Below are 13,590 nucleotides of genomic sequence, written 5' to 3'. Positions count from 1 at the left end.
CCAGGAGACCTTAAGGTGCCAGGAGGAGGGAGAGGAGTGCATGAAACTCCACGTGATCTCTACTGGACCACTGTGGCTAGCACAACATAGATCAGCCCTCAGGGCTCCAGCCCGGTGCGGGGCTTCAGGCCGCCCTCTCCACCATCGCCCGTGGAGCTGTGGGCTGGGGCTTCTGTCGCCAGCCACCGATGCCTTCCTCCCCACCCAGAGGTATGCAATTAACACATTAAAAAAAAAAGTGGTAATTTTGTTTTCAGTTAATCGCAGGCGTTCACTGTGATTAATTGACAAGCCCTGGTTTTTATAAATGATATCTTTGATAAGTAGCACAGTGTTGTCACTTAGAATCATAGACATGTAGGGCTGCAAGGGACATTGGCAGGTCACCTAGTCCAGCCCCCAGTGCTGAGGCAGGACCAAGTAAACCTAGACCATCCCTGACAGGTATTTATCGCACATGTTCTTAAAAACTACCAATGATGGGGATTCCACAACCTCCCTTGGAAGCCTATTCCAGAGCTTAACTACCCTGATAATAGACAGTTTTTCCTAATAGCTAATCTCAATCTCCCTTGCTGCAGATTAAACCCATTGCTTCTTGCTCTACCTTCAGTAGACATGGAGAACAATTGATCATCACCCTTTTTATAATAGCCCTTAACACATTGGAAGACCGTTGTCAGTCCTCTTTTCTCAAGACAATATACCCAGTTTTTTTTAACCTTTCCAGATAAGTCAGGATTTCTAAATCTTTTATCATTTTAGTTGTTCTCCTCTGGACTCCCTCCAATTTGTTCACATTTTTCAGCAAGTGTGGTGCCCAGAACTGGGCACAGTACTCCAGCTGAGGCCTTACCAGTGCTAACTTAGAGCAGAACAATTTCCTCCTGTGTTTTACATATGACATTCCTGCTAATACAGGCCAGAGTGTTGTTAGCTTTTTTTTTGCAACTGCATCACATTGTTGACTCACATTCTCTTTCTTATCCACTATAACTCCAAGTCCTTTTCTACAGTACTATTGCCTAGTCAGTTTTCCCCATTTCAAAGTTGTAAAATATTTCGGATTGGGGATAGAAATTAATGATCACTTTATCATACTTTAATTTTAAAGAAACCATAGAGGAGGCTAGTAGGTGTAGAAAGAGTCTCAGCACAGCCTTTAGGAAAGTGCAGACAGTGTCCCCAAGTTTAAGTGGCTTTCACATGCCCAGCCTTTCTCAAACTGAATAGACAATTTTTAGATCTGTGACTCAGTTAATTCTCATGCATTTGATCAAGAGGTTCAAGCAGAATCAGATACATTATACCTGCCTACATAACAGTAGCCGCATTCTTCTCACCAGTAGTGCATGCAAAGTATAAGCTTTAAAATAGCCAGAACAATGAAGCTGTGTTTCAGTGAATTATTTTTAATGCTGGAGTGTTCTTGTAAAGATTTATCAGAGATGGACTTGCTACATAAACCAGTTTTTCAACTGTAGCATGATTAAACCAAAGTCATACAGTTTATTGCCGAAGTTCTCATCGTAATATGCTTTTAAAACATTTTTATAAAGGCATTTTAGTTGAGCAAATTTACTGTTTAAAAATATAAGAAGGAAACTAACACGGTTTGGAAAGTGCACACGAAATCTCCAAACAGAAGCTGTCCAGAGAATGACATTTTAAGGCACATCATTTTCCAACTTGTATTACATAAAATGATTAGATCACATACATTTGTAAAATAGCATTTCATACAAGTATCTTCACTGCTCAGAGAGGCCAACTACCTCCTAATGCAGACTACACTCTTCCTATTTTTTTTTTTTTTTTTTTTAACATTAGTAGGTTAATAGTGCAGCATAATAAACATAAAAAATCCTCTCTGGAGCGAAATTTGTAGAAAAGATCTCAAATATTTATGGATTTGATCTTTGTACAAAAGAGTAGGCCATAGATACACACTCAATAAATAGTGTCCGTGGAATTCCTCACAGACTACAAAGTATATTTCTTTCTACGAGAGAACACATTCAGAAGGGCCGGATTATCAGCTGGTGTAGACCAGCAGCAGCTCCACTAGCCTCAACAGAGCTATGTGGATTTACCAGCTGAAAAGCTGGTCCTTACAGCCTGATTCTTCACTGCTTTGCACTTTGGGAAGTCACTATTACCATACAAAATCCATCCTGACTTGGTAGCATTTCACACTCATTTTTCTCAGATGAAACTGACTAGACAAGGTGCAAGGAATCAGACCTATTATTTATACTTTATGGTTTAACTATTTGCTTAAATCATGAAGGTTACATTACAAAATTAAAGTGAAAAGAGCTAGGAAAATACCACTCGTAATGAATAGAGCCACATCTGCAGCTGGTATACCTTTGGGTAGCTGCATTGAAGTTAATGACTCTACACCAATCGATAGCTGCTGAGGATCTTGCTCAATATCTGCACCAAATGGATATATTTTGCAACTCAAAAGTGCATAAGAAAGGTTATGGAGCTGAAATGAGGCAGACTATACACTCTTTGGGCCTATTTCTCCTGTCATCAATATTGGTGTAAATCAGGAGTAAATCCATGAAAGTCAATGAAGTTACAGTAGAGTAGGGCCTTGTCTACACTTGAAGTTTTTTCTGCACAGCAATGTCCATTACACATGTGAAAAAGATCTGTGTACAGACAGTTACACCTGCAAAAAAGGCCCTGTTTTTGTAGCTTATTTTGTTCAGGGAACTGATATAAGCTGTATCTTACACTAAGAGGGTTTGCCTGTACAGCTACAGCTACGCTGGCAAACCTTCATTAGTACACACAAGGAGAATTAGATGCTTTTTGTATAAATGTCTTTCTGTGATTTCTGTTGGTAAAATTCTGTTAACATTTGTTTGTTTGTTTTTTAATATCTCAGCAAACTATATTGGGCAGTGGTTCTCAAACTTTTGTACTGGTGACCCCTTTCACATAGCAAGCCTCTGAGTGCGACCCCCCAGATAAATTAAAAACATCTTTTAATATATTTAACACCATTATAAATGCTGGAGGCAAAGCAGGGCTTGGGGTGGAGGCTGACAGCTCACGACCCCCCATGTAATAACCTCACGACCCCCTGAGGGGTCCTGACCCTCAGGTTGAGAACCCCTGATATTGGGGCTACAGCCTGCAACACATACCAAAGCTTACAAACTCCTATTTTTTCCAGTTCCTGTTGTATTTGTATAGATGGTTTTGTTTACCCATCCTGTGTGCTATATCAATTTGCTAGAACAGGATGTGACACCATGAATTTATAAGACTACATATTCAAGAGTCCCCACCCTTGCATAAGCACAAACAGGCAAATTAGGGTTTGCAGATATACACGGACGTTTGCATGTGTACAGATAGTTTGTGAGCACTTTTGAAAATGTAGCTTAGAGTCCAGGCCTCCTTACAGTGTCAATGTGTGATGTTCCATTCCTTACTGCTACAACATAGCAAGGAAATTTGCACAAAAGTAATAGGAAAAGAATGTTTTTCATAGAAAACCAGCATCTGGAAAGGGAATCTGACTTATTCTGTTGTTCATTCTTAGGCATTATGCTGGGATACGACAGAACAATTGCTGCCTTTCTGGGACTATGAAAAATACCCTAAAAATATTGAGCCAGATTCACCAGAATGCCTTGGCTGCTTTGTGCCATTCCAGCGATGCAAACAGCCACCATGCTGGCTGAGTTGGCCAGTTAGGTTGCTCTTGCATCAGCAGAGCAGTGCTAAGCAGCCAGAGCCTATTGGTGAACGTGGCTCAAAAACATTCAGAATAAAGAACGGATTCTCCATTGCCTAGCATCTTGTATAGTCACTTACACCTGGGCACAATAGGTATAAAATGCTATGAAATCAAAATTCGCCACTTGGTTAACTGGGGATAAGATTTTGTGGGTGTAATTGATTCTTCTAGGTGCAAGGCATTGGAGAATGTGGCCCAAAGTGTTTCTCCTGCTGTATAATGGGTCAGTCTAAGTGTGGCGTTCAAAAAGGATCCACATGCCTCATCACAGGGATGAGTAAAATTCCAGTAATCACGCCTATTAATAATACCCAGAACTATAGTTACAAAATATTTTCCCTGCACCAAAACAATAATAAAAATACATCATAATTTACTCAGTTCACAAAAAATTACATTGACATCAAATCATACATCTAGGTGCTAGACCTGCTATGGTTTCTAAGGACTTTATTCCAAGCAACATGATATTCCCCATTCAGAGTAAGAATGGCTGGCTAGGTGGTCAGTGTTGGGCTACAGGAGGACTGAAAGAAAACAGAACTACTAGATGGTTTGTGTACAATGAGCTGGTAATTTGAATCCAGTCCCTATGGAGTAGGTTATTTATCTACCTAGTTTTCTACATAATGTCCATTCTCATGGTATCTGAGCATCACCCCTACCAGCTAAGAGGCCACAGACAGAAAAAAGGTATAGGGCCAGCATTTCCGCAAGCTGCCACTTGTTTTATTTTTTGGGTGTCCAGTGTGTCTAAAGTTGGACACCCAAGCATGGAGGCAGCCAGAATTAGAAGCCACTTTTGAAAATCTGGGCCATAGAATCTGAAGTAACATCTGAGTTCTAGCTATAGGGTTAAAACTTTTAAAAGTGCCTAAGTGATTTAGGCGAGTAAGTCCCCTTTTTACGAGCTAATTAGGCATGTAGGGCCAGATTTTTAAAAGAATGTAGGTGCCTAAAGGTGCAAATAGGTGCCTAATAGGATTTTTAAAAGCACCTATGGGGACTATGACTATTTACACCGCCTGAGGATCTGCCTCACAGTCTTGGGATTGGGGCTATACTGAATATAATGTCACCACAGAGGAAGAAATTGTATATGAAGCTGCTAAACTAAGCCTGGAGCCATCTGACATGCAGGGTTAGTTCAAGTCTTGCATGGAAATATAAAGTCCTTAGAGCCTTTCACTTGTACTTCATTTTCATACAGGGACTAATACAACTTTCCCTGGCTTCACTGAGGGTTGGATCAGGCTTGTAAGGAGAGGAGATCTGGTAGAATCTCAATGATCGTCATTTAGCAAAAAAATGGAAAATAAAAACTCTAATTCCGAATATCTACAAATATATACATACAGTATAGCCAAAATGTCGGTATACAGTACTTACAAAATAGCAACATCCTGAGTCATCATGGCACCTATGCAATGTGTCAAAGGACACAGAAGATGACAGTATAGGGGAAAATCACTGTTCCCAAAAAATATCCAGAGAGGGTTATGTATAAATAGGAAGACTTAACAGATAATTTGGAAGACACTTAAGTCGCCAGATAAATCACCTATGTCTTCACTTTTGTGGGACTGAGGCTATTTGAACAAGAGCAGCTTAATTAAGAATATAAATGAGATGTTTAGGACCATGTAAATTATAATTCTATTCTATCTCTGTACATTCTTTAATTCCCAGCACCACTTAAAACAGATAACAAGGGTGAAATCCTGGCCGCATTGAAATCCACAGCAAAATTCCCATTCACTTCAGTGGGGCCAAGATTTCACCCCAAGAATTTACAATAGAGAATCAAAAAATCTACAATTAAATTAGCTTTTCACAATGATACAAAAATTCAACAGTAAGATAATATTTCTTCTTCAGCTTTCACATTTAATAAAGAGGCACTAATCTATTTCAACCGGAATAGATTTAGCAAGCAAGAGATTTAACCATTGGCCTCATATATAGCAATTTCACACAGCATGAATATTGATCTGCATTATTAATGTTACAGATGCAATGTATTGCCTTAATGATGTTTTATGGAAATATATGGCATAATTAAAACTATTTTTAATTTGAAAACCAACATCGGTTTCCCTTTTGAAAAGATTCTCATTATAGCCCTCAGAATTTATCTTTGTAACAGTTTAGATGAAAAATGGAAGCATCGTTATCAACTTGATTCAACCACATAAGTCCCTTTAATGTGAATGAGGAATTACTAGTGTATGTCCAGCAGAAAAGTAGACCCCAGTGTTTCTTTCTTTAAATGGTACTAGAAAAAGTCTCAATGCTTTGCGTTTCTCTCACTCTCTCTCCCTCTTTTTCCAGAGACTTTGTCCAATTTGTCTTCTGTTAGGTAAGTCCAGGCTCAAAGCTGTGTTTCTTCTTGTTCCAGAGAATGTGGAGGGATGTGACAAGATGATGGAAGAGATGCTAACTTTTGAAGTTTGGGATGTTGCAAAGGTTTTGGTCTATGAAAAGAGCGTCGGCTTTGTACACGCCTGGCTGCGGCAGATCTGTAGTGGGCTTGTGCGTTAAGCAAAGTTTTCTTCTCTTGGTTTTCCTTAGGGTTAGATTCCTCTAGCCTCTCTTGCTTAGCTACAGAATTGTCTTGTTGTGAATTCACTGGCTCATAACTAGTTTCAGAACAATATCCTGAATTGACAGGTGGTTTGTTATTCGTATCTGAGACTGCTTTCCAATAGACTTCTGTTAGGTTTGGGTCATAAGAAGTCATGTGCTCTGAGATAGTAGAAAGAGTTGTATTTCCTCGGTTTTCCAGTGAAGAACAGCTTTGTGCCCAGGGCCTTTGAAGGCAAGATGGAATGAAGTGGAGGGGTTTCTCTGAAACAGAAGCATTTTGTTTTGCTTGGTCAGGTTTCCAAGGCAGCAGTTTCTCATCTGAGAAAGAATATCCTGTCACTGCAGCACTATGGCTTGTATCACCTACATTGGGAAAATTAAACACAGAAGTATGTAAATATTGACTTCTTGTACAAGCTTGATTTTCATTTGAAATATTGATTTCAGATCCATCCCTTTGCTGTTGCTATTTTGCTGAAGGTAATGTCTCTTTAGGAACGTAAATCTGTTCTCAGAGCCAGTGGGTTAAACTCTGCCCCGAACTCCCACCCTGTACAACCTTAGTGAAGCTAATGGAATTGCCCAGGGTGGAAGTCAAGAAAGAATTTAGCCCAGTGTTTGTCAAGTGCATCATCAGCCTGTTCCAGATTCTTAGGGGACAGTGCCATCATGTGGCCATTTAAATGTATTTCTTTTTATAAGCAATGTTGCCTTGAGTATTGAATTGTAAGGATCAGCTACGGAATTCTAAATAATTTGGGTTCCAATGCTATTTTTACACTGGAATGTTTTACCATATAAGATGAATTTAAAGGGATCATTGTAAGGTCTTTTCAATAAAGCTGAGGCTGCTTGGACCTTACTCTTTTTTAAACTTGTTTTAACCCATGTGAAAAGTTACTTTTATCCAGCAAACTCACTCCCAGTTGCAACCTTGAGGAAAACCACAGTCAAAGTGCAGTGACTGTAAATATACCGCACAAATTTATCTGCACAAGAAGCCATTACATACCATTGTATTATTCTAAATTATAAACTCAGTAACAATCAAGGCAATAGAATGGAATAAAGGACAAAGGTTAATAGAAGTTTAGCAGGTCATAAGAGACAGAAGTCAATATTGTGCAATATATGTAAATATTTCCAGTGAAAAAGAAAGTGTCAGATAGTTTCCATGTGAACAAGTGATGTAAGTGTCAGAGATACGTTTAAAGTCTGGGATAGCGTTTTTTATATGTTTAATACACACAGTAGTTCCAATACTATTTCATTTATCTAGCAGTAACTCCAAATGGCTATTTTTTTAAATAATAAGAAGACTTATAATTGCAAATTGGCTAAACAAAACGTAAGACCAAAAGACAGCTGAACTCCACTCCACTGGTGAAGATGATACATCATACTTCACTACCTGGACCGAGCTAAAGGCATCACTGCTCCTCATCAGATATGAGCCATGATAAAAGGGAAATGTAACTTTCTCTTTTTACTCCATTTCAGATGACGACGAAACTCCATTGCAGTCAGGTTTCTGCACTGCTCAGAGCCGAGGAAAGTTTGCGTTCTGTGTTTCCTTTGAACTCAGGTGGCTAACGATCTCTTCCAAAGGCATGAAGCTAGAGTAAATGCACATGCCAGTCAGGCTCTAAATACGTACATACATTTTTTAGGACAATATTAATAGGAGGGTGTTCCGGTTCATTTATTCGAATATGGTTCTCCCCTTCTCAGCTGGAAGCACCCTCAAGTTATCTAAATAATTCAGTTGCTGGTTCAGAGATGACACTAGGCCTTGTCTTTGTGTTTAATTATTCCACCATAGACCATGCCCGTGTTTATTGTGTTTTGTTGCTAAATCTCTGCATTGCCTAGGTTTTGTGTTATAATGACTGAATCGTGACCTAAGCCATCCCATTTACAGCAATGACTGTGCCGGTTATAGAAATGTCTCAAACTGTGGGCTGATTTTGTGTTGGGGGATTAAAGTGAAACTAAAATATTCATTTCACAAGTGGCTGAATTCAGATTTGAACTGATAACCTGTAGAGGTGACAACTTACTGTCTTGAGCAACTACATTAAAATATTACTTAAAGTTTAAAAATAAGGTAAAGCTTTCTATAAATACACAACTTAAAACTCAACTCAAAACCCTAAGGATGTATTCTTCACACAATGCACAGTCAACCTGTGGAACTCACTGCCAGGGGATGTTGTGAAAGCCAAAACTATAACTGGATTCAAAAAACAAGTAAGTTAGTTCACGGAGAATTGGTCCATCACTGGCTATTAGCCAAGATGGTCAGGGATGCAACCCCATGCTCTGAGTGTCCCTAGCCTCTGACTGCCAGAAGCTGGGAGTGGACAACAGGGGATGGCTCAGTCAATAATTGCCTGTTCTGTTCATTCCCTCTGAAACACTTGGCATTGACCACCGTCCTAAGAGAGGATATTGGGCTAGGTGGACCATTGATACGACCCAGTATGGCCATTCTTATGGTGAAATGAATGTCAGTGCTCTAATAAAAATGCGGGGGTCTAACTTCCCCAAGATGTTGCCCCTTATGTAGTCATCTCCATCTATACAAAGTAAATGCAATGTTTATAGCAAGCTGTACCTGATTTTTAAACTTTATCTTAAGTAATGTATTGCTGTGGCTATTAGTATTATTTATTAGTTGTGGCTAAATGCTCCATCTTCATTAGGCTAGGCACTGTACAAACACATAATAAAGATGAGGCCCACTTGAAGTTACTGAAGACAAGAGTTTATCACTTTAGGAGATATTAGGTTAAATCTGAATTCAGTCTCATGTGATGTTTCATCCCTGTAGCAATGGGCAGAATTGGTCCCACAATATAAATAGTTTGATTAAGCCATACAACAGAATAAAACCAGGAAAAACAAATAGTACATAACCTACAAGTGCGTGAAATGTTTTTGGTTTTAAAATAGCACAAGAAATGTTGAAACCCAGACAAAGGTCTGGTGTAGACCAAACAGCTGTGATGATTTACACCAGCAAGGGATCTGGCCCTAAACATATAAAGATAACCAACTTTCTTTAAAAGTACGAGTTTCAAACTGGAGCCGAATAGCAGATGTTCAGATGCAGAAAAAAATCAAGGAAGAGAAAGATACTTGAAAAAGACAAAAAGACAAGGAAAGCTGTCAGGAGGCCAGAACCGACAGAGAGACTGATTAAAAATAAAAATGAAGGTCAATTTTAAAATATTACATATGCGTTGTTTCTGGGAGGAAAGCTCTGGGTCGCTCCTCTGGGCCATCTGCTAGCAAAAAGGAATCTACAGATTTATTGCTGAGGCGAAACGGGGTGAGTCGTCTGAAGTTGTTTGGAGAATACGGTAACTGTACTCGGGCCCTTTGTGATGGTACTACAGAATCTTCATCAGATAACCATGGAGGGAACTTCATGTAGATACTTTGATCATCATCAGCTGAAAATACTGGATTATCAATTCCTACAAAAGTTTATGAGTGATAAATTCAGTTGGAAAATAACATAACTGGCAGCAAATAGGATCTTTAGCCCAGGAATATGGCCATAATGTAATAAAACATAAACAAATATAGTTTTTCAACTTTCTGATCACATGCCTGGTTACTACTGGTCATTTTGCTATTTTAAAAGTCTCAGTTGATTAAAAAACAAATCAAACAAACCGACAAAAGACCTATCATTGGCAGTTATGGCTGAAGGCTCTGGCGACAGAAAAACCTAAATGCACAGTTTATCCAAACAAATTGATTGGATTTAAATAAATCATACCAAATATGCTCAGTTCTAGTTTGTTTTAAAATGTACCAATTTAAAAATGAAACATATTTGAAAGATTGATACCTAGGGCTAGACTGACCAGCTGTTTTGCATCACCCCAGTAATGCAAAGGAGATTCACGCCTGGATTAACTAGCCCATTAAGACAGGTTTATGGCTTTTTGGCATCACTACAGCAGCACAACGCAGTCAGAGGATACTGGTAAATTTGGCGCCCCAGTCTCCTAGAACTTATAGTGTAAACCCACATAGTAAGAGTATATAACAGGATGGGGGTCTGATTCTCCTCTGACAACACTGCAAATCAATAATTCCACTGAAGTCAGTGGATTTACAGTAGTGTAAAATGTGTGCAAGAGGAGAAACAGGCCAAAACAGTCAAAAGTACCATTTTTGTATGTGTGGAAACAGGTAACAAAGCCCTTTTAAAACAAATATCAAATCTGCACGTGGTGAACCGTAAAATAACATTTTAAAAATCACAGTCTAGGTCCTGTTTGAAACCTCATTCTTTTCTGGAGCATTAATAGCCACTTTATATGCACCCTAAACACAGTATCCCTCGGGTTGCGGTGTATTAGAACAGTTCTATCAGAATGAGTTTGGTTATATTCAAATGAATCCAATAGAAGTATTATACTACACCACACCTTCACATAGCCTGCACGTGCCACGTGTTACAGAAAACAAACTACTATGTTGTGAGTCCTATTGGACCGGGATTAGAGAGAGGGAAAATTAACACATTTTAAAACCGTAAACATTATCTAAAATAGCTTCTTCTAAACATGAACATGTCACGGTTTTAAAATCTGATGTCTTTGAACTTTCCAAGGCTGGAAGCAAGAGCTGCGTGTCCCACTGGAAAGCTGACAATCTCCAGTGATGGAAAGACCCTGCTTCTAGCTCTGCAGGGTCACTAGAATAATATTAGAATTTAAATTTATACTGGACTAACTATTGCCAGTTCTGGGCCCCAGGACACAGTAATTTTGGGGAGAGACATTCCTCATCAAGAGGAAACGAAGAAAACATATTTGAGTCAAGTTGACGTATATATTCCTGACAAAGCAGAAATCAATTCAAAATGGCTGAATACTGGCTGACTTGGAAAATCAGGACAACTCTAGATTAATTTTTTCCTGTCTCTAGAAGTGACACAGCCATTTCACAGCCATTTCACAGCCAGGTTATGCAGTCACGACCACAACCTTTGTCAATATCATCAGTAGAAAGCTATTAACAAAAAATCCAATAAACTGCTTTGTAATTGAAGAAAATTCTGCATTTATAATCTATTTTCTTACCAGAGGTAGCATCTGTGCAATTCTGCTTAGTGACATTAGCTAAAAAGTCAACTCCTTTGCCCGTATGCAGAGATTCATAATTTTCTTCTGGATCAGAAAATTCCACATCTGGAAGAAAATATAAAAAAAATCAGTGTGCACTAGAGATTCCTAAAAGATTTGACCCAGAGTGTTATTTGGTAGCTTCTTGATGCTAGTGTGAGTATTAAAGATTTGTATAGTAAATCTTCAATGTAAATCTGGGTAAACGTACGTTTTGAAAGCAATCATTGTACCTTTAGAACTAAATTCTGTACACATCTAATTTCCAGTTTATCAGGTCACTAATATTTGATTCCTGGTTCACTCCTGCATCAGTATCTTGTGCTGTAATTATGTTTGCTTTTCCAAACTAAAGGGGATTGGGCTAGATGAGTACTTGGATAGGAGAGCTGCAGGAAAAGCTTACAAACTGCAGCAAGTGCTGATTCAGAAAGTGGCCCTTTTTCTGCTTACCCCAGTGCTGAAAGGAAGCTGGAGCATAGCGTCAGGGGTCTCTGTGCTGCTCGAGGTGCTCTCTTTCAAATGGGATACAAAATGGAGGTCCTGACAACTTGTGGTAATTGAAGATCCCACTGCATTTTCATAAAGGGGTTAATACCAGTGTCCTGGATCATTTCAAACTTGGTTAATTAATTCCTGCCAATCTACACTCCCCCCTGCAGTGGCTATGATGTTTTTTCCCACCTCTCAACCCAAACCACTATGTAGTGCTGCTGTATGTGGTTAAACACCTGCTGTGTTTTCCCCCAGAGGCAGCTCCGTATCAGTGGCAGCTGAAATGATCCCCCTACATTAAATCCCTTATCAACCCCTCTATGGAAAATCCCTTAACACAGGAGTGATGGAAGGCCTAATTAGTTAATGTTTGGGAAACACTTTAAGATCAAAGGAGCTACAGAAGTATAAATATTATTCAGCCAATATATTGCTGCTGGCAATAAAAATAAATGCTAATAAACTGATAGAGAGCAAATACCTGAGCTCAGAGTTTCTGCAGACCGTAGTTTCTACCTCCCACACCCACACGATTCCTTTTTGAAAGCGAGGAGGAAAATTCTGACACCCCTCCCTCACTACTTCACAGCCCTCTTTAAAATCAGCAGGGTTGCATGGGCAACTGAGGAAAGAATTTAACTCAATGCCTTATAATAACTTGCCATGGCAGGTGGCATCAGATGCAACTTACTGTGATGGACTCCAGCAAGTGCAACAGCACCTGCAAAGAGACAGCTGAAACTCAGATCAAAGGATCTTTTTCTTTAAATGCAAAATTGAAAGTGCAAGTTTTTTTCTTTCCTTTTTTTGTTAGGGACACTCCCAACGCTAGTAAGCCCAAAGTTAGATTTGCAAGGCCAAATTCTGTGCTGTAGTCACTGGGGTTGCATTTAGGGTCAGCACAATATTTGGCTATACTGTCTTTCCATTCATGTACATGTTATGCTGGCTTCCTGTTCCAGCCTGCTTGCTCTGCTTTCAGAGAAAGTACTGATATTTACAAGATGCCTGGGCAAGTCATGATGGGCACATGTACGTACCTGTGGGATCACAAAGAAAGCCATTGCCATAGTTAGCTGTAGCATGTCATGAGTCAGTAGCTGACATTTTATCTATGTTGTGGCCTTCTTTATGATGGCCTCCAATTATTTTTAGGATTTCAAGATTTTAAACATTGGTTTTGTTAATGTTAGTTAGTTATAAAGTAGGTTAAATTTCAGCTTGTCACCAAGTTGTCTATGAAAATATATTTATTTTTTAAATGTTGATTACTGCCTTCCAAACGCATCTGTTTTAAGCACGGAGAGGGGGAAAAGTGACATGGGTAGTAGTACATTTCTTAATGTCAACTTAGTTTTTTTTCCTGCCATGAAATTTCACAAGAACACTCTTCTTCCAACAAAATACAAGCGGATTAAAAAAATCTGGTTAACTGCTGTTTGACAGTGCAATTACCTTTTTCCTTCAAAGTAAAATCTTGCACTGGATTTTCGGAAGGTATTTTTCCATTTGGTATGGCATTACTAGTTCTCTGAAAAAGTAAAACATTTCAAGTTACCTCAGACAGCGATCGCCATGCAGGACATATTGTGGATACAG

The 13,590-nt window shown here is 39.0% G+C and overlaps 1 protein-coding gene across 1 annotated transcript in view; it reads right to left on the bottom strand.

Annotated features, from left to right (window-relative positions):
• Positions 1–9,583: 9,583 nt before the first annotated feature.
• The window catches only part of SLC9A3 (solute carrier family 9 member A3), a 65,619-nt gene continuing 61,612 nt past the window's right edge, over positions 9,584–13,590 (bottom strand). The window contains exons 14-16 of the mRNA XM_077809197.1: positions 13,447–13,522; positions 11,455–11,562; positions 9,584–9,831 (exon numbers count right to left, since the gene is read on the bottom strand). Of these exons, the coding sequence (XP_077665323.1) occupies positions 9,584–9,831; positions 11,455–11,562; positions 13,447–13,522 (432 nt within the window). The remainder of the gene's footprint in view (positions 9,832–11,454; positions 11,563–13,446; positions 13,523–13,590) is intronic.

Source organism: Eretmochelys imbricata, chromosome 2 (assembly GCF_965152235.1).
Source record: "Eretmochelys imbricata isolate rEreImb1 chromosome 2, rEreImb1.hap1, whole genome shotgun sequence".
NCBI lineage: Eukaryota > Metazoa > Chordata > Testudines > Cheloniidae > Eretmochelys > Eretmochelys imbricata.
This window is presented reverse-complemented; position numbering and strand designations above follow the sequence as displayed.